The sequence below is a fragment of the Choloepus didactylus genome, chromosome 2, assembly GCF_015220235.1.
Source record: "Choloepus didactylus isolate mChoDid1 chromosome 2, mChoDid1.pri, whole genome shotgun sequence".
NCBI lineage: Eukaryota > Metazoa > Chordata > Mammalia > Pilosa > Megalonychidae > Choloepus > Choloepus didactylus.
In genome coordinates this window covers 201,596,392-201,618,782 of record NC_051308.1, presented here as the reverse complement: position 1 = coordinate 201,618,782, position 22,391 = coordinate 201,596,392, and the positions used below count along the sequence as shown (strand labels likewise).

Genomic DNA, 22,391 nt, shown 5'->3' with positions numbered 1-22,391 from the left:
TTTCATAGAATTTTTCTGGGATTTTGTTTTAAGCTAAATTCTAGATTTTTATTTTAATATAGAACACTCTAAGTTGGGGAACATTTTATTTTTTTAGTGGGTCAATGGAAAAGAAGAATGGAAATACAGTTTCCCTTTAGAAAATATAATTTTCCCTTAGGAAGAAACCTCATTTGAGTTTGTATTAATTTCTTCTGCCTTCTTAGAATGGTTTTATATTTATTTTGTTCATTAACTATTGAACAGTATATTAGAGGTTCAGGCATTAATACCGAAATACTGAAATTGGAGATAAAAATAAGCTGCTTTCAGGATGGCCGTCGTCTCTGTGGAGAGAGATCCACACAGTGCTATTGTGAAAAGCAATGAAAATGAAGATGAAATAAAGTTAATTGAAGTATGTGTTCTGGTTTGCTAATGCTGCTGTTATGCAAAATACCAGAAATGGATTGGCTTTTATAAAAGGGGGCTTATTTGGTTACAAAGTTACAGTCTTGAGGCCATTAAGTGTACAAGGTAAGGCATCAAAATGGATACCTTCACTGGAGGATGGCCGATGGCATCCAAAAAACCTCTTAGCTGGGAAGGCACGTGGCTGGTGTCTGCTTGCTCCCAGGTTGCATTTCAAAATGACGTTCTCCAAAGCATCAGTTTTCAACGGCCATCTTCAAAATGTCCTGTCTCAGCTGCAGCAAACATCTGGGCCTGTGTGGCTCTTTTTAAAGTACTCCAGTGATTTAATTAAGACCCAAGCTGAATGGGCAGGGTCACACCTCCATGCTGATTATCCAATCAAGTGTTTCACTCACAGTTGATTGAGTCACATCTCCATGGAAACAATCAAAGAATGCCAATCTATTCAACACAAATACATCTGCCCCCACAAGATTGTATCAAAGATAATGATGTTGAGGGGGACATAATACATCCAAACTGGCACGGTATGAGAAGATGCATAAGCCTAATATGGCAAAAGAATAATTTGTTCCGGACCCAAAATTTAAAGCTTTTCTCTAGTTGTTTTAAACTTGTAACCAACATGTAACCATGTGATAATTTGCCTTCAGCCTGCCCTGTGATTTGGAGAGGTGCTGTGTGTGTTGTCAGGTTATGCCTTTAGTTGGGTGTGTTTGAGATCTTACCCTTTTTAACAAGAAATTTTCAAATATACTTAGGAATATATAGAATAATCTACCTTGTACTCATCACCTAGCAAGTGTGTATCTCTAAAGGATAAGTACATTTTTAATTTAGTTATTATGCTGTTATCCCATTTAACAAAATTAACAGCAACTGCTTAACATTAAATCCCCAGCCCTTATGAAAAGTGTCTTGACAGAATTTTGGTTTCAGTATCCAGTGAAGTTCCTTCAAAAATATTTAATAATAAGAAAGGTGAGGAGAATGTAGAGTTGGATGGAGAGGGTATTGGAGCCTGAGCACGGTGAGGAAAGGCCACGTGGGTAGGTGGTGCTGGCAATGAGATTGGTTACATACAGGGGGACAATCCAATAAGTAAATGTATCAAAGATAATGGAAGCTAGCACTCTCAAAGAAGGGAGTTACAAATATAGAAAGGGACAAACTAGGAATGAACTCTGTGGAGTGGAGGTAGAAAAGTATTGGTATGAATTAAATAAATACAGAATTCAATGTAAATAAGTATAGGTGTCACTGTGTATATGTGTAGGGAATACATGTATTCCCTGGCTCTGTTCACCAAGAGGGCTTTATTCTCCTTGGAGACGCTGATTCCAGGGCTGGGGCAGGAAATACACAAGATGAGCCTGGAACATTTTGTTCCAGAAAGAAGTGAGACATGTCAAGTACACAAGCCACTAGCCAAATCTGGGACAATTTGAGCCATAAAATATATGATGATAGTACTGGATTATAACCCAATGAATAAAACAAGAATTCATGATTCCATACTAAATACAAATTAAAAATGAATCCATTGAAAGTTTGGTGAGGAAGGGGATACTTGGGAGAAAGTGCAGTGGAGAAGCACCTTACATGATAAAAGCTGACATCACCAATAATGGAGGGTAAATCAAAACTACCACCTATAGGTTACAATAAGAACACAGCAGCACTGATTCCTGAAAAGAACATAAGCTGAATCAGTTTAGGTCTGTGCTGTGCAATAGAACGTTCTGTGATGATGGAAACGTTCTGTACTATGTCCGATAACAGTAGCCACTAAGCCACGTGGCTACTGAGCACCTGAAATGTGGCTAATGTGACTGAGGGACAGAATTTTTAATTTTTTAAAACTTTATTTGATTTAATTTAAATTCAAATAGCCCTGTGTGGCTAGCAGTTACCTTATTGGACAGTGTGGTCTAAGACTTACAAACTCAACCACCCGAGTGGTAACTGAGAGAAGCAGACCTATAGACATTGAAAAACTGCTTTATTCCGGCCAGCTCTTGCTACGTGGGAATGCAGGCCCACTGTGGCCAGATTTCTTGTAAGGACCTGGAAACACAGTTTTATGTGAACTCTTCTGGTTTTTAAAAGCAGGTAACTAATATTTTGAAAGCATGCAGACCAAATAAAACACATCTATCAACTGTATTTGTCTTACTGGTTTGTAACCTCTGGTTTGGTGCATGAGAAAGATCTTTATGTAAATGGTTATAAACAGAAGGCAAGCCATGTGCTCACTTCGGCAGCACAAATACTAAAACTGGAACGATACAAAGAAAGCAAGCCATGCCAAAAATGAGTGCCTTATGAATTCGTCAAAAAGTTGAAGAGGCAGCCAACACAAAGGGAGAAAATATTTGGAAACCATGTATCTGATAAGAGACTGATATCCTGCATATATAAAGAAATCCTACAACTCAACGACAGTAGTACTAACAGCCCAATTATAAAATGGGCAAAGGATATGAAAAGACATTTCTCCAAGGAGGAAATACAAATGGCTAAAAAACACATGAAAAAATGTTCTTCTTCATTTTTAGGAGATGTGTATTTTTAGGGAGATGCAAATCAAGAACACAATAAGATATCATCTCACACCAATAAGAATGGCTGCCATTAAACAGACAGGAAACTACAAATGCTGGAGAGGATGTGGAGAAATTGGAACTCTTATTCATCACTGGTGGAAATGTATAATGGTACAGCCACTCTGGAGGACAGTTTGGCAGTTCCTCAGAAGACTAGATATCAAGTTACCCTACAATCCAGCAATTTCACTCCTCAGTATATACCCAGATCTGAAAGCAGTGACACGGACAGACATTTGCACAGCAATGTTCTTAGCAGCACTGTTCACAATTTGCAAGAGATGGAAACAAACCAAATGTCTTTCCACAGATGAGTGGATAAACAAAATGTGGTATATACATACAATGGAATACTATTCAGCAGTAAGAAGGAACAAGGTCCTGAAACATATGACAACATGGATGAATCTTGAAGACATAATGCTGAGTGAAATAAGCCAGAAACAAAAGGAAAGAGATTATATGTTACCACTAATGTGAACTCTGTAAAAAATGTAAAATAAGTGTCTTATAAAGTAGAATATAGGGGACCTAGAGATAGACAGAAGTTAGTGAAGGGAGAATGATAATCTAATATGTACAGATATGATAATAAGGCTGAACTTAATGGTATGGGAATAGTCAGGTGTGACTATGGTTCGTTAATGGGATTATAAGTATCAGTGATGCATTGAAGGCAAACACGTTCATAAATGGTTATTTAAAGGTATGTAACCCACAGAGTAGCGTGATAAACCTGAATAAGCATTAGCATGATATACTACCAAGGTATGACATTGGTACAGAGTGGTATATGGAAAAACTACCCATTACATATGAAAGACTAAATTTAATAGGAATATCTTACCAACACTACACTAATACTTGGGATGAATAATTAGCTGATAAGATCTCTGGGATGTATTGTGTTATGAAAATTGTTTAAAGTTGAGAGTGATGATGATTGTACAACTAAGTGAAAATAATGTAAGAAACTGACCATTTATCTTGGGATAAAAGATATATTAAGTGAAATTAGGAACCCACTACTTAATAAATCAAGCCCTAGACTTGAGGATTTCTCTTGTGAAACTTAGGGTTGTTAATGGGAGGCTGAGCCCTCCTAAAACTATGTCTAAGAGGCACCTCCAGGGAACCTCTTTTGTTGCTTAGATGTGGCCTTTCTCTAAGCCCAACTCAGCAAATAAATTCATTAACTGCCCCCCAGTGAGGGACATGACTCCCAGGGGAATGAATCTCCCTGGAAACATGAGACATGTCCTTGGCAGTGAGGGATTGAACATGCATACTTGACCAAAAGGGGGAAAAAAGAAAGGTAACAAGTTGAGGTCACAGTGGCTGAGAGATCCCATGTAGAGTCGAGAGGCTATCCTGGAAGTTTCTCTTATGCAAGCTCCAGTTAGACATCCAAATGGCCACAGTATATCATGCCCTTACCAAAAGTAGTACCCAAATATCTAGGTCCCTTCCTGAGATTCTATAAAAGATTCACTCACGAAGTTTATTTACTCTTGCAATTTCTTCTCTATGCTCTTCTAGGGTCTTCTTTATGTCCTTTATATCCTGTGTCATGCTCTTCTTCATGTCCTTTATGTCCTGTGCCATGCTCTCATTGTTTGATTTTAGAACTTTGATTAATTACGCCAAGTACTGTGTCTCTTCTGATCTTTTGATTTGGGTGTTTGGGTTTGGGTTCTCCATATCATCTAGTTTTATCATATGCTTTAAGATTTTCTGTCGTTTTTGGCCTCTTGGCATTTGCTTTACTTGATAGGGTTCTTTCAGGTTATAAAAAATACCAATCTCTAATTTGTCAGATCTACAGCTTGGTGGTGTACACTTTCTCTAACTAGCCAGCAGATGGAGTCTGCAAGTCACCTATTCCCCTCAAGTCAGTTCTCCCCAACTTTGTCTTTATGGTGTGTGGGGATCTGATTCTTGTGGGGTTCAATTGGTGCACTAAGTTTGGGTGTGTTGTTGGTGCTGTCCGCCCTGAATGTGGGGCGTGTGTCTGGGTGGTTAGGGGGGCAGGGCAGCTTTAATAATAAAACCTCCCAGGTGTTCCCAGAGATACAAGGCTGTTGCAAGAGTCTAAGCCTTCATTTCAGTCTTGCCACAGATTGTCTCTGCCACTGACCCACAAGTCCTTGGTATTGGCGTAGGGTCCCTGGGATTTCTGAGCGGGTCCCCTATCCCAGCCGTGCTCTTCCAGGAACTCTGCTGAGGGAAGGCTGTGCCACGTCACAAGTGCATACCGGCCTCCAGGGAAGCCCTGGGCTGCTGGGCCTTGCAGGGGCATTCCTAGCCTGCTTTAAAGATGTTTGAATGGGGCGTGTTAATTTCCCCCTTTTCGCATAGCTCTGCCTTCCCCAGCTCCGGGACAATTAGCTGTGAGTGCACTAAAGACTACTGTCAACAGCCAATATTGTGGCATGTGCGCGGTGCTGCGGGAAAGATTCCCTGTCACACTGGGTTTCCTGGCGCGGCTCTGGGCTGTGGGTCTGGCCCTGGGCGGGAGTGTCCCCAGGCCACCAAGGAAATGTCTGCAAGGGGCACGGTTTCTTTCTCCTTTTAGCTCCCCTCTGTCCCCCTGGCCCCGAGACAATCAGCAGCAGGTGTGGGGAGGGCTATCATCCACTCCAGACACCGAGGCATTGGCTACAGCCCGCTCCTGCAGTGTTTCACTGCATGGTTCTCACTGCCGTATCTGCAGCTGCTCCCGAGTTTTTTTTTTTTTTTTTTTTTTTTTTTTTAAAAAAAGAACTAGTACGTCTCCAAACGCCAACCCGCAGTTTCCCCACACCACAGCACGGCCGTGGGACTTTTAGCCAGCTTACTCACTCCTTTCAGAATGCAGACTCCCGGTTTCACCAAATGCGTGGTCCCTGTGGATTCAGCAGACCTTGTCCGGCTGGTGCATCACTGGAACTTGTGTTCTGGGTCACTTTCTGGTTTTTATCTAGTATTTTTCACAGAGGTGTTTTTTTTGCCCCGTCTCACCTAGCCACCATCTTAGGTTCTCCTCACTCACTAAGTTTATCTCTCAGAAACTTAAATCGACCAGTGTTCCTGTGCCCCTACAAGTCCTAAAACCCAGAGGCAACAGCTTCTTTAAGAACAACAATCAGATGCAGCCCTCTTCCCCATACTGTCGAGACCCCCTTTCAATATGAACAAGTTAGGGTGCTCACTGCCTAGACACCCCTGACGATGAAGAAAAAGATAGTGAGAGGAAGGGGTAGCAACAAACAAGATAAGATTTAACAAAGGTCTATGAATACTGAAACCTCATATATATACATATATATATATATATATATATATATATATATATATATATATGCACACACATATATATATTTAGATGTTGGGGTATTAGAATAGCTGGAAGGAGGTAGATAACATGGTAGAACTGTACCCGATAATATCCTTCGAATTTTGCTCTATAGCTACTCATTGAATTGTGTTTTGAAAGTCTTCACCTTTCTGTATATACCCTATATTGCATAATAAGGAAAGAAATGAAACTGTGGAACTGTAACCCATAACAGGTTTTGAAATTACCTATATAACACCTTTCTGTATTGTGCCAGTTTGTATATATTATGTCCCCCAGAAAAAGCCATATTCTTTAATGCATTCTTGTGGGGGCAGACATATTAGTGTGGATTGGGTTGGAACCTATGGTTCAGTGTCCATGGAGATGTGACCCACCCAACTGTAGGTGATAACTCTGATTGGATAATTTCCATGGAGGCGTGGCCCTACCCATTCAGCGTGGGCCTTGTTTAGTTTACTGGAGCACCATATAAGCTCAGACAGAAGGAACGAACTTGCTACAGCCAAGAAGGACACTTTGAAGAATGCACGGAAGCTGAGAGAGAAGCTGGAGCTGAGACAGACATTTTGAAGATGGCTGTTGGAAGCTGATGCAGACATTTTGGAAAATGCCATTTTGAAACACAACCTGGGATCAAGCATATGCCAGTCACGTGCCTTCCCAGCTAACAGAGGTTTTCCAGATGCCATTGGCCATCCTCCAGTGAAGGTACCCTTTGTTAATGGACACTTTATGGCCTTAAGACTCTAACTGTGTAACCAAATAAACCCCCTTTTATAAAAGCCAGTCCATTTCTGGTGTTTTGCATCCTGGTGGCATTAACAAACTAGAACATGTATGTGTGTTATATTTTACAATAATGGAAATAGCTGAAGTTGTGGAACTGTGAACCATGACATTCTTTGAAATTTGTTCTCTAACTACTTGTCAAATATACCTTGAAAGTTATCACTACTATATGTATACGTCAAAGTCCACAATAAAAAAATGCATTAAAAAAAATGAGTGCCTGGTGCTTCAGAAGTAGGCAGCAGACTGAGATTCAGTACAGCCAGCAAGACTGAGGAAAGTTTTGTAGATGAACATGTGGCAATGGAGCTTTTGAGAATCTGAAGAATTATGTTTGTGAAAATGCAGTAAAAGTCCACTTGAACCTAGAGGCTCTTTCAATCTATTCTTCCAGCTACAGGGGATGGCCAGGATGTCCCAGCCATTTCTGATTTAGAAGACATTTCATGTAATGTATAATATCACAAATCCTTTAATTAGTGGCATTGTATTTGTTGTATGTAATCTGATTGTTTTCTAACATTTTATTAAATTTTTAAGCATTTGCAAAATGAAAGAATTTTACAGTGAACCCATCACCCAGATTTTACAAGTTTACTTGTTTTATCACTTCTATCCAATTGTTCATATCTCTCTCCATCTATTAATGCATCCTATTTTTGGAGCATTTCAAAGTAAGTTCCAGACATATGATGTGATTTTTAACTTAAAAAAAGTTATATTAATATGTTGCAAACCACCAAAGTTAACAACCCAATTTAACAATGGGCAAAAGACATGAATAGACATTTTTCCAAAGAGGAAATACAGACGGCTCAAAAGCACATGAAAAGATGCTCATCTTCACCAGCTATTAGGGAAATGCAAATCAAAAAGTACAGTGAGAGGTAAAAAGCCAGGAACTGCGTGGACTGGACACCACAGAGCAATCTGTCTTTGGGCATACTTCATACAACACTCATGAAAACGTGGAACTGCTGAGATCAGCGAAATCTGTAAGTTTTTGCGGCCAGGGGACCCGCGCCCCTCCCTGCCAGGCTCAGTCCCGGGGGAGGAGGGGCTGTCAGCTCCAGGAAGGAGAAGGGAGAATTGCAGTGGCTGCTCTTACCGGAAACTCATTCTACTGATTCAAACTCCAACCATAGATAGACTGAGGCCAGACACCAGAGACTCTGAGAGCAGCCAGCCCAGCAGAGAGGAGACAGGCATAGAAAAAAAACAACACGAAAAACTCCAAAATAAAAGCAGAGGATTTTTGGAGTTCTGGTGAACACAGAAAGGGGAAGGGCGGAGATCAGGCCTTGAGGCGCATATGCAAATCCCGAAGCAAGGCTGATCTCTCTGCCCTGGGCACTTTTCCTTAATGGCCCTGGTTGCTTTGTCTATTAGCATTTCAATAACCCATTAGATCTCTGAGGAGGGCCGGTTTTTTTTTTTTTTTTTTTTTTTTTTTTTTTTTTTTTTAAATCCTTTTTGCTTTTTCTAAAACAATTACTCTAAGAAGCTCAATACAGAAAGCTTCAAAGAATTGAAATTTGGGCACGTCAAGTCAAGAGCAGAACTAAGAGAGCTCTGAGACAAAAGGCAATAATCCAGTGGCTGAGAAAATTCACTAAACAACACAACTTCCCAAGAAAAGGGGGGTGTCCGCTCACAGCCACCATCCTGGTGGACAGGAAACACTCCTGCCCATCGCCAGCCCCATAGCCCAGAGCTGCCCCAGACAACCCAGTGTGACGGAAGTGCTTCAAATAACAGGCACACACCACAAAACTGGGCGTGGACATTAGCCTTCCCTGCAACCTCAGCTGAATGTCCCAGAGCTGGGAAGGGGGAGCAGTGTGAATTAACAGAGCCCCATTCAGCCATCATTTGAGCAGACTGGGAGCCTCCCAACACAGCCCAGCAGCCCAGAACTGCCCTGGGAGGACGGCACTCACCTGCGACATAGCACAGTCATCCCTCAACAGAGGACCCGGGGTGCACAGCCTGGAAGAGGGGCCCACTTGCAAGTCTCAGGAGCCATACGCCAATACCAAAGACTTGTGGGTCAGTGGCAGAGACAAACTGTGGCAGGACTGAACTGAAGGATTAGACTATTGCAGTAGCTTTAAAACTCTAGGATCATCAGGGAGATTTGATTGTTAGGGCCACCCCCCCTCCCCGACTGCCCAGAAACACGCCCCACATACAGGGCAGGCAACACCAACTACACACGCAAGCTTGGGACACCAATTGGGCCCCACAAGACTCACTCCCCCACTCACCAAAAAGGCTAAGCAGGGGAGATCTGGCTTGTGGAGAACAGGTGGCTCGTGGACGCCACCTGCTGGTCAGTTAGAGAAAGTGTACTCCACGAAGCTGTAGATCTGATAAATTAGAGATAAGGACTTCAACTGGTCTACAAACCCTAAAAGAACCCTATCAAGGTCAGCAAATGCCACGAGGCCAAAAACAACAGAAAATTATAAAGCATATGAAAAAACCAGACGATATGGATAACCCAAGCCCAAGCACCCAAATCAAAAGACCAGAAGAGACACACCTAGAGCAGCTACTCAAAGAACTAAAGATGAACAATGAGACCCTAGTACGGGATATGAAGGAAATCAAGAAGACCCTAGAAGAGCATAAAGAAGACATTACAAGACTAAATAAAAAAATGGATGATCTTATGGAAATTAAAGAAACTGTTGACCAAATTAAAAAGATTCTGGACACTCATAGTACAAGACTAGAGGAAGTTGAACAACGAATCAGTGACCTGGAAGATGACAGAATGGAAAATGAAAACATAAAAGAAAGAATGGGGAAAAAAATTGAAAAACTCGAAATGGACCTCAGGGATATGATAGATAATATGAAACGTCCGAATATAAGACTAATTGGTGTCCCAGAAGGGGAAGAAAAGGGTAAAGGTCTAGGAAGAGTATTCAAAGAAATTGTTGGGGAAAACTTCCCAAATCTTCTAAACAACATAAATACACAAATCATAAATGCTCAGCGAACTCCAAATAGAATAAATCCAAAAAAACCCACTCCGAGACATATACTGATCACACTGTCAAACATAGAAGAGAAGGAACAAGTTCTGAAAGCAGCAAGAGAAAAGCAATTCACCACATACAAAGGAAACAGCATAAGACTAAGTAGTGACTACTCAGCAGCCACCATGGAGGCAAGAAGGCAGTGGCACGATATATTTAAAATTCTGAGTGAGAGGAATTTCCAGCCAAGAATACTTTATCCAGCAAAGCTCTCCTTCAAATTTGAGGGAGAGCTTAAATTTTTCACAGACAAAGAAATGCTGAGAGAATTTGCTAACAAGAGACCTGCCCTACTGGAGATACTAAAGGGAGCCCTACAGACAGACAAACAAAGACAGGACAGAGAGACTTGGAGAAAGGTTCAGTACTAAAGAGATTCGGTATGGGTACAATAAAGGATATTAATAGAGAGAGGGAAAAATATGGCAAACATAATCCAAAGGATAAGATGGCCGATTCAAGAAATGCCTTCACGGTTTTAACGTTGAATGTAAATGGATTAAACTCCCCAATTAAAAGATATAGATTCGCAGAATGGATCAAAAAAAATGAACCATCAATATGTTGCATACAAGAGACTCATCTTAGGCACAGGGACACAAAGAAACTGAAAGTGAAAGGATGGAAAAAAATATTTCATGCAAGCTACAGCCAAAAGAAAGCAGGTGTAGCAATATTAATCTCAGATAAAATAGACTTCAAATGCAGGGATGTTTTGAGAGACAAAGAAGGCCACTACATACTAATAAAAGGGGCAATTCAGCAAGAAGAAATAACAATCGTAAATGTCTATGCACCCAATCAAGGTGCCACAAAATACATGAGAGAAACTTTGGCAAAACTAAAGGAAGCAATTGATGTTTCCACAATAATTGTGGGAGACTTCAACACATCACTCTCTCCTATAGATAGATCAACCAGACAGAAGACCAATAAGGAAATTGAAAACCTAAACAATCTGATAAATGAATTAGATTTAACAGACATCTACAGGACATTACATCCCAAATCAACAGGATACACATACTTTTCTAGTGCTCACGGAACTTTCTCCAGAATAGATCATATGCTGGGACATAAAACAAGCCTCAATAAATTTAAAAAGATTGAAATTATTCAAAGCACATTCTCTGACCACAATGGAATACAATTAGAAGTCAATAACCATCAGAGACTTAGAAAATTCACAAATACCTGGAGGTTAAACAACACACTCCTAAACAATCAGTGGGTTAAAGAAGAAATAGCAAGAGAAATTGCTAAATATATAGAAACGAATGAAAATGAGAACACAACATACCAAAACCTATGGGATGCAGCAAAAGCAGTGCTAAGGGGGAAATTTATAGCACTAAATGCATATATTAAAAAGGAAGAAAGAGCCAAAATCAAAGAACTAATGGATCAACTGAAGAAGCTAGAAAATGAACAGCAAACCAATCCTAAACCAAGTACAAGAAAAGAAATAACAAGGATTAAAGCAGAAATAAATGACATAGAGAACAAAAAAACAATAGAAAGGATAAATATCACCAAAAGTTGGTTCTTTGAGAAGATCAACAAGATTGACAAGCCCCTAGCTAGACTGACAAAATCAAAAAGAGAGAAGACCCATATAAACAAAATAATGAATGAAAAAGGTGACATAACTGCAGATCCTGAAGAAATTAAAAAAATTATAAGAGGATATTATGAACAACTGTATGGCAACAAACTGGATAATGTAGAGGAAATGGACAATTTCCTGGAAACATATGAACAACCTAGACTGACCAGAGAAGAAATAGAAGACCTCAACCAACCCATCACAAGCAAAGAGATCCAATCAGTCATCAAAAATCTTCCCACAAATAAATGCCCAGGGCCAGATGGCTTCACAGGGGAATTCTACCAAACTTTCCAGAAAGAACTGACACCAATCTTACTCAAACTCTTTCAAAACATTGAAAAAAATGGAACACTACCTAATTCATTTTATGAAGCTAACATCAATCTAATACCAAAACCAGGCAAAGATGCTACAAAAAAGGAAAACTACCGGCCAATCTCCCTAATGAATATAGATGCAAAAGTCCTCAACAAAATACTTGCAAATCGAATCCAAAGACACATTAAAAAAATCATACACCATGACCAAGTGGGGTTCATTCCAGGCATGCAAGGATGGTTCAACATAAGAAAAACAATCAATGTATTACAACACATTAAAAACTCGAAAGGGAAAAATCAATTGATCATCTCAATAGATGCTGAAAAAGCATTTGACAAAATCCAACATCCGTTTTTGATAAAAACACTTCAAAAGGTAGGAATTGAAGGAAACTTCCTCAACATGATAAAGAGCATATATGAAAAACCCACAGCCAGCATAGTACTCAATGGTGAGAGACTGAAAGCCTTCCCTCTAAGATCAGGAACAAGACAAGGATGCCCACTGTCACCACTGTTATTCAACATTGTGCTGGAAGTGCTAGCCAGGGCAATCCGGCAAGACAAAGAAATAAAAGGCATCCAAATTGGAAAAGAAGAAGTAAAACTGTCATTGTTTGCAGATGATATGATCTTATATCTAGAAAACCCTGAGAAATCAACGATACACCTACTAGAGCTAATAAACAAATTTAGCAAAGTAGCGGGATACAAGATTAATGCACATAAGTCAGTAATGTTTCTATATGCTAGAAATGAACAAACTGAAGAGACACTCAAGAAAAAGATACCATTTTCAATAGCAACTAAAAAAATCAAGTACCTAGGAATAAACTTAACCAAAGATGTAAAAGACCTATACAAAGAAAACTACATAACTCTACTAAAAGAAATAGAAGGGGACCTTAAAAGATGGAAAAATATTCCATGTTCATGGATAGGAAGGCTAAATGTCATTAAGATGTCAATTCTACCCAAACTCATCTACAGATTCAATGCAATCCCAATCAAAATTCCAACAACCTACTTTGCAGACTTGGAAAAGCTAGTTATCAAATTTATTTGGAAAGGGAAGATGCCTCGAATTGCTAAAGACACTTTAAAAAAGAAAAACGAAGTGGGAGGACTTACACTCCCTGACTTTGAAGCTTATTATAAAGCCACAGTTGCCAAAACAGCATGGTACTGGCACAAAGATAGACATATAGATCAATGGAATCGAATTGAGAATTCAGAGATAGACCCTCAGATCTATGGCCGACTGATCTTTGATAAGGCCCCCAAAGTCACCGAACTGAGCCATAATGGTCTTTTCAACAAATGGGGCTGGGAGAGTTGGATATCCATATCCAAAAGAATGAAAGAGGACCCCTACCTCACCCCCTACACAAAAATTAACTCAAAATGGACCAAAGATCTCAATATAAAAGAAAGTACCATTAAACTCCTAGAAGATAATGTAGGAAAACATCTTCAAGACCTTGTATTAGGAGGCCACTTCCTAGACTTTACACCCAAAGCACAAGCAACAAAAGAGAAATAGATAAATGGGAACTCCTCAAGCTTAGAAGTTTCTGCACCTCAAAGGAATTTCTCAAAAAGGTAAAGAGGCAGCCAACTCAATGGGAAAAAATTTTTGGAAACCATGTATCTGACAAAAGACTGATATCTTGCATATACAAAGAAATCCTACAACTCAATGACAATAGTACAGACAGCCCAATTATAAAATGGGCAAAAGATATGAAAAGACAGTTCTCTGAAGAGGAAATACAAATGGCCAAGAAACACATGAAAAAATGTTCAGCTTCACTAGCTATTAGAGAGATGCAAATTAAGACCACAATGAGATACCATCTAACACCGGTTAGAATGGCTGCCATTAAACAAACAGGAAACTACAAATGCTGGAGGGGATGTGGAGAAATTGGAACTCTTATTCATTGTTGGTGGGACTGTATAATGGTTCAGCCACTCTGGAAGTCAGTCTGGCAGTTCCTTAGAAAACTAGAGATAGAGCTACCATTCGATCCAGCGATTGCACTTCTCGGGATATACCCGGAAGATCGGAAAGCAGTGACACGAACAGATATCTGCACGCCAATGTTCATAGCAGCATTATTCACAATTGCCAAGAGATGGAAACAACCCAAATGTCCATCAACAGATGAGTGGATAAATAAAATGTGGTATATACACACGATGGAATACTACGCGGCAGTAAGAAGGAACGATCTGGTGAAACATATGACAACATGGATGAACCTTGAAGACATAATGCTGAGCGAAATAAGCCAGGCACAAAAAGAGAAATATTATATGCTACCACTAATGTGAACTTTGAAAAATGTAAAACAAATGGTTTATAATGTAGAATGTAGGGGATCTAGCAGTAGAGAGCAATTAAGGAAGGGGGAACAATAATCCAAGAAGAACAGATAAGCTATTTAACGTTCTGGGGATGCCCAGAAATGACTATGGTCTGTTAATTTCTGATGGATGTAGTAGGAACAAGTTCACTGAAATGTTGCTATAGTATGTAACTTTCTTGGGGTAAAGTAGGAACATGTTGTAAGTTAAGCAGTTATCTTAGGTTAGTTGTCTTTTTCTTACTCCCTTGCTATGCTCTCTTTGAAATGTTCTTTTATTGTATGTTTGTTTTCTTTTTAACTTTTTTTTTCATACAGTTGATTTGAAAAAAGAAGGGAAAGTTAAAAAAAAAAAAAAAAAGAAAAAAGACAAACAAGGAAAAAAAAAAAAAAAACAAAAAAAAACGATGTAGTGCCCCCTTGAGGAGCCTGTGGAGAATGCAGGGGTATTCGCCTACCCCACCTCCATGGTTGCTAACATGACCACAGACATAGGGGACTGGTGGTTTGATGGGTTGAGCCCTCTACCATAAGTTTCACCCTTGGGAAGACGGTTGCTGCAAAGGAGAGGCTAGGCCTCCCTGTATTTGTGCCTAAGAGTCTCCTCCTGAATGCCTCTTTGTTGCTCAGATGTGGCCCTCTCTCTCTGGCTAAGCCAACTTGAAAGGTGAAATCACTGCCCTCCCCCCTACGTGGGATCAGACACCCAGGGAAGTGAATCTCCCTGGCAACGTGGAATATGACTCCCGGGGAGGAATGTAGACCCGGCATCGTGGGATGGAGAACATCTTCTTGACCAAAAGGGGGATGTGAAAGGAAATGAAATAAGCTTCAGTGGCAGAGAGATTCCAAAACGAGCCGAGAGATCACTCTGGTGGGCACTCTTACGCACACTTTAGACAACCTTTTTTAGGTTCTAAAGAATTGGGGTAGCTGGTGGTGGATACCTGAAACTATTAAACTACAACCCAGAACCCATGAATCTCGAAGACAGTTGTATAAAAATGTAGCTTATGAGGGGTGACAGTGGGATTGGGAATGCCATAAGGACCAAACTCCACTTTGTCTAGTTTATGGATCGATGTGTAGAAAAGTAGGGGAAGCAAACAAACAGACAAAGGTACCTAGTGTTCTTTTTTACTTCAATTGCTCTTTTTCACTCTAATTATTATTCTTGTTATTTTTGTGTGTGTGCTAATGAAGGTGTCAGGGATTGATTTAGGTGATGAATGTACAACTATGTAATGGTACTGTAAACAATCGAAAGTACAATTTGTTTTGTATGACTGCGTGGTATGTGAATATATCTCAATAAAATGATGATAAAAAAAAAAAAAAAAAAAAAGTACAGTGAGATATCATTTCGCACCCACTAGAATGGCCGCTGTTAAACAAACAGGAAACTGCAGGTGTCGGAGAGGATGTGGAGAAATAGGAACACTTATTCTCTGCTGGTGGGAATGTAAAGTGGTACAGCCGCTGTGGAAGACAGTTGGCAGTTCCTCAGAAAACTAAATATAAGAGTTGCCTTTTGATCTGACAATCCTGCTGCTCAGAATAAACCCATAGGATCTGAAAGCAAGGACGTGAACAGACACTTGCACACCGGTGTTCATACTGCATTATTCACAATTGCCAAAAGATGGAAACAACCCAAGTGTCCATCAAATGATGAATGGATAAACAAAATGTGGTATGTACATATGATGGAATATTATTTAGAATAAGAAAGAATGAAATCATGAAATGTGGGGCAATACGGCTTAACCTTGAGGATGTTATGCTGAGTGAAATAAGTTAGACACAAAAGGACAAATATTGTGTGATCTCATTAATATGAACAAATTATTATATATAAACTCATAGTCATAAAATATAGAATATAGGTTACCAGGAGATAGAATGAAAGTAGAGAATGGGGAGCATTTGCTTAATATGTGTAGACTATTTAACTAGGTTGAACTTAAACATTTGGAAATGGATAGAAGTGACAGTAGCATGTTATTGTGAGTATAATTAACAGCGCTGAATTGTATGTGAATGTGGTTGAAAGGGGTAGTTTAGAGTCATGTACGTTACCAGAAGGAAAGCTAGTAGACAATGTCTGTGATTAACACTACAAATATAAGTTCTTTCATAAACCAGAAGAATTATATGACACTTTTACAAGGAGTTCATAATAGAGGGGTATATGGGAAAAAATGTACTTATTGAAAACTATAGACTATAGGTAACAGTAATAATATGCTTTCATCAACAGTAACAAATTACCATGCAAAAACTAGCGGTCAAACAATAGAGGGGATAAGGGATACAGGATGTTTGGGGTTTTCTTTTACATTTTTCTTTTCCTTTTTGGGGTAATGAAAACATTCTAAAACTAAAACAACTATGTGATGATACTGTGAGCCATGGCTTGTATACTTTGGGTGGATTGTATGGTGTGTGCCTATATCTCAATAAAACTGCATTAAAATATATATGTATATAATTTTTATAGGACAATTTCAACAGGTGACCTGCTCTTTATTTTAAATGAATTAATTGCAATTTAACTCATTTAACTATGTTTACAGAAATAAACTTTTCAAGACCTGATGTTTGGAATTGTTTTACATTTAAAATTTAACAGTTTTTTCCTTTAAAAATATTTTTTATTAAGGTATAACATCACATGGTAAAGAGTACAAACTTTAAAAGCACAGCTCAATGAATTTTTACATATGTATACACCTATATAACCACCACCCCAGATCAAGATACAGAACATTTTCTGTTCTCCAGAAGGCTCCTTTGTGCCCCTTCCCTTTCAGTACTTCCTTCAACAGATAACCAACACTGGCTTCTGTTCTGCAGATCGGTTTGACCTGTTCTTAGATTCCACACAAATAAAGTCATATAGTTTGTAAACCTTTGTGAGTGGCTTCTTTTGCTCATCATGTCGCAAGATTCTTTTTTGTTATCTAGCAGTTAATGATTTTCGTTGCTTTATAGCATTCCATTGTACAACTATGTCACAATATATTTATCCCATTCTGTTGTTAGACATTTGTTTGTTTCCATTTTTTTGGCCAATTTGAATACAGCTGTCACAACTTTCTTGTACATGTGGTCACTTTCTTCTGTCAAGTTTACACCTAGGAGTGGAGTGGAATTGCTGGGTCACAGAGTAGGCTTATATTTAACTTTAGTAGATACAGTAGGCCAAATAATGATCTTCAAAGATATCTAGGTCTCAATCCCTGGAACCTGTGAATGACATGGAGAAAAAGGGGTCTTTGCAGGTATTATTAAGGATCCTGGGATGGGAGAATTATTCTGGATTATCTGGGTGGCCTTAAATGTAATCACAAATATCCTTATAAGAGGGAGACAGAGGGATATTTGACTACAGACAGAAGAGAAAGTAGCCAGTAACAGAAGCAGAGGGAAGCAGTGTCAGAGAGAGAGGATGCTACACCCCTGGTTTTGAAGGCGGAAGAAGGGACCACAAGCCAAGGAATGCAAGGAATGCTCTAGAAATTGCAAAAGGCAAGGAAATGGATTCTTCTAGAGCCTGGAAGGAGATCAGCCTTGCTGACACCTTGATTTTAGACTTTTGACCTCCAGAACTCTAAGAGAATAAATATGTGTTTTAAGCCACCAAGTTTGTGGTAATTTATTACAGCAACCACAGGTAACCAGTACAGTAGATAATGTCTAATGGTCTAAATGGATTGTTTTAGCATAATGTTTTATTTCTAAATAACAAAATGAAGAAAGTTTTTAGGTTATTTGTAAGCACTTCTCTACAAATACTTGCAGGAATGAAATAATCTTTGTTCCCAATATGTAAAAGAGAATATAACATTGTTTTATCTTTTAAACAATAACTTTACTTGGATAGATGCATCTAATGGATATGGTGAAGATCTTGCAGTGAATGTGCAGAATTAATTTGTCTCTAATCAATAGTTCAACATGAGTATACAATAAGCTACATTACTAAGAATAAAGTCAATAAAAACTATGTAAGATTCAAAACTGCAGCAGGGGGTAATGGGATAACTGGAACTGGAATTTCCCTTCTGCTATAAATAACTAGAAAAATGGAAAAAATACATGAAGCAACTGTTTTCATACATTGGATACCAAGCAGTTCAGGACTGTGAATCTCTGAGAGAAGGGAAACAAATAAGGTGAGCCCTCAAATCCCCTACTTTCCGCTTGGAGGCAATTTTCGGATGGCAGTACAGGGAGAGGGACCCCAAACAGAGAGTGATGGTCTCACTCACTCAAGGAGACAAACATCAGAGTTCAGGGAGGCTGAGGCAACTGGAATGTGAGAGGCAGAGAGGAGGAGTTACCCAAAGAAAGAACTACAGAGTTCTGCACAGAGGATGCTTCAGTCTGTGGCTGAATACTAAGCTGCATGCTCAGGACAAAACTCCACACAGCCAGGCAAGGAAGTAGTGGGTAGCTGTAACAACTCCCAAAGCCAACAGAGGGCTGGGAGATGTCTGACTTTTGACCAGCCAATGTGGGAAGTTCTTGTTGGACACCTGAAACATTGAATAATATGAAGGAGACCCCTCAGAGTAGGACTAAACTAGTCCTAGAGAGAGGCTACTCTTGACATGCCCTAACAAATCTTTAAAATGAGCCTTAAAATGATTGAGATGATTAACAAAAAACCTGGCTGCCTACCAGAACAAAGTCAAAAGCATTTTAAAGAAGACAACAAAATCTAGCATTCAGTAATGTAAATTTCATAATTCCGGCATTCAATAGGAAAAGGCTCAACGTGCATAGAAGCAGTTAAATGTGACCAATAATCAGGAAAAAAATATTCAATAGAATCAGAAATGACAGAGATGATCAAATTAGCTGACAAGGACTTTGAAACTGCTATTAAAAGTGTGTTCAGTGATTTAAAGGAAATTAGGAACATAATGAGGAGAGAAGCAGAAAATATGAAAATGAATCAATCGGAACTTCTGGAGCTTAAACACAATATATGAAATTGAAAATTCACTGGACAAATTAACTGGAGATTAAACACACTGCAGAAGAAAAAAAAATTAGTGTATTGGAATGTACTTGAATACAACAACAACAGAAACTATTAAAACTGAAACTTAAAGAGAAAAAAAAATAAAGTCAAGTCAATATAAGTTGCGGTACAAAATCAAACTGCCCAAAAAAGAAGGGGGAGTCATAAAAATATGTTTGAAGCAGTAATGGCTGAAATTTTTCAAATTTGATGACATTATAAACTCACACAACCCAGAAGCTAAAAAAAACAAAAAACAAAAACCAACCAACCAAACAAACAAAAAACCTGAATAAACACAAAGAAAATCACTCCCAGTGACATTATCTTCAAATTACTGAAAACCAGGAATAAGGAGAAAATCATAAAATAAGGAGACAATCTTAAAAGCCGTTAAAGAAAATTAAAATGATGCATTACATACAGAGGTACAATGTAAGAATTACCATGCCTCATAAGAAACAACACACCTGTAAAAGTTCTGAAAGAAAATATTTTGAACCACAGTTCTGCATCTAACAAAAATATTATTCAGGAATGAAAGCATAAACATGGAAGCAGCAAGTGTTAAAGGAGCCTTATGCATGGAACCTATTCTCAACTGTTTAGAAAATAAAGATAGAATGATATAACAGACATGGTAAAATGTTAAAAGTTGGTAAATCTGGATAACTGGGTAGGGGTATATTGGAGTTCTCTACATTGGTTTTGCATGATTTTCACAATTTTCCTGAAGTTTAAAATTATTTCAAAATAAGTTTTTTTTTAATGAAAGCAAAATAAACACACTTTCAAGCAAACAAAAGCTGAGACCTCATTATCAGCAGACCCAGACTACAAGACATATTATCAATGAATTAAAGAGTGCCAGAAAGATAAATATATGAGTAAATATAATAGACATTTTAACTTATTTTAAAATTTATTTGAAAGACAGCTAACAATAAAAAAGAACAAATTAAGTAGAAAGCAATAGTAAAGAGCAGAAATCAACGAAATAGAAAAGAAACAAAAGAGAAAACCAGTGAAACCAAAAGCTGGTTCTTTGAAAAGATCACTGTTATGGGTTGAATTGAGGGTTGAATTCCCTAAAAACACATGTTCAAGTCTTAACCCTTGGTCCTGTGAATAAGATTTTATTTGGAAATAGGGTCTTGGAAGATGTTATTAAGATGAGGTGAAACTGGATTAGGGTGGGTCTTAATCCAACATGACTGGTGTCCTTTTTTTTTTTTTATAATTCAATTTTATTGAGATATATTCACATACCATGCAGTCATACAAAGTGTACAGTTGTTCACAGTACCATCATACAGTTGTGCATACATCACCAAAATCAGTGTTTGAACCTTTTCATTACCACACACACAAAAGTAATAAGAATAAAAATTAAAGTGAAAAAGAACAATCAAGGTAAAAAAGAACACTGGGTGCCTTTTTTTTCTCTTTTTTTGCCCCCGTTTTTCTACTCATCCATCTATACACTGGACAAAGGGGAGTGTGATCCACATGGCTTTCCCAATCACATTGTCACCCCTCATAAACTACATTGTTATACAATCATCTTCAAGATTCAAGGGTCCTGGGTTGCAATTTGATAGTTTCAGGTATTTACTGCTAGCTATTCCAAGTCATTAGAACCTAAAAAGGGTTATCTATATCGTGGGTAAGACTGGTGTCCTTATAAGAAGGGGGAGGAGACACAGACAAGGACACAGGGGAGAAGACCATGTAAAGATAGAGACAAGAAAGAAGGCCAGGTGGAGACCGGGGGCAGAGATGTATTTACAAGCCAAGGAGGACCAAGGACTGCCTGCAAACTCCAGAAACTAAAAGAGGCAAGGTAGGATTCTCCCCATCAAGTTTCAGAAGGAGCAGCCTTTGTCGACACCTTGATTTCAGACTTCCAGCCTCCAACTGTGAAACAATAAATTTCTGTTGTTTTAAGCCATCCAGTTTGTGCTCCTTTGTTATGGCAGCCCTGGAAAACCTAGATAATCGATGAAATAGGTGAATTTTTACAAAAGATAGGACCACAAATTACCAATACCAGAATGAGAGATGGGAAATTCACTACAGATCCTACAAACCAGGGGTCAGGAAATTTTTTTCTTTAAAGAGCCAGATAGCAAATATTTTCGGCTTTGTGGACCACACTATCTCTGGCGCAACACTTAACTCCCATTACCATCTATAGATTGATAATCCCAAATCTCCATTTTCCAACCCCGACCTCTTTTCTGAGAACTTCATCCCTCTATGTGGATATTCTATAGGCACCTCAAACTCAGCATGTCCAGGATTGAACTCACCATCTTCTCCCATACCCAATCCTCCTTTTGTGCCCCCAATTCAATAAATGGAACCACCCAAGCCAGAAAACTTGGAGTCATTATAGATCCATTCCTCAGTCTAACTCGCAGTCAACAAACCCTGTAATTCTATGTCTTGATTACAAACGGAATCCATCCTCTTCTCTCCCTCTTCATTGCCACCTCTCAATCCAAACCATCCTTTTCTCTCACCTGACTTCCCTGCCTCTTCTTCCACCTATTCCGATCATCGGCTGTCAAATGATCATTTTATAAAACACTTTTCTGGGGCGGGCTTTACACCGAGGATACAGAGGTGGGCGGAGCCCTGGGGAAAGTGTCGTACGTAATTCCCTCCCTTTTCCGGCTCCAGACGGGCGCGCACCACCTCTCCGGAACCCGCGGGTTGCCGGCTACTGTTGCGGTCGGAACTACTTGGCGGCGCACGCTGTCATGGCTGCACCGCTGTTGAGTGGTGTTCGAGAGCTGCTGAGGCGCGCATACTTCGCAGCGGCTCCGCGGAGACATCGACATAAGAAGAAATGGGTAAGGT

General features: G+C 39.1%; 1 protein-coding gene across 2 annotated transcripts in view; it reads left to right on the top strand.

Moving 5' to 3' along the window:
- Nucleotides 1–22,227: 22,227 nt before the first annotated feature.
- The window catches only part of NSUN4 (NOP2/Sun RNA methyltransferase 4), a 46,968-nt gene continuing 46,804 nt past the window's right edge, over nucleotides 22,228–22,391 (top strand). For both annotated transcript variants that reach the window (XM_037827324.1, XM_037827323.1), the window contains exon 1: nucleotides 22,228–22,384. In XM_037827324.1, coding sequence (XP_037683252.1) covers nucleotides 22,292–22,384 — 93 coding nt within the window. In that variant the 5' untranslated portion in view covers nucleotides 22,228–22,291. The remainder of the gene's footprint in view (nucleotides 22,385–22,391) is intronic.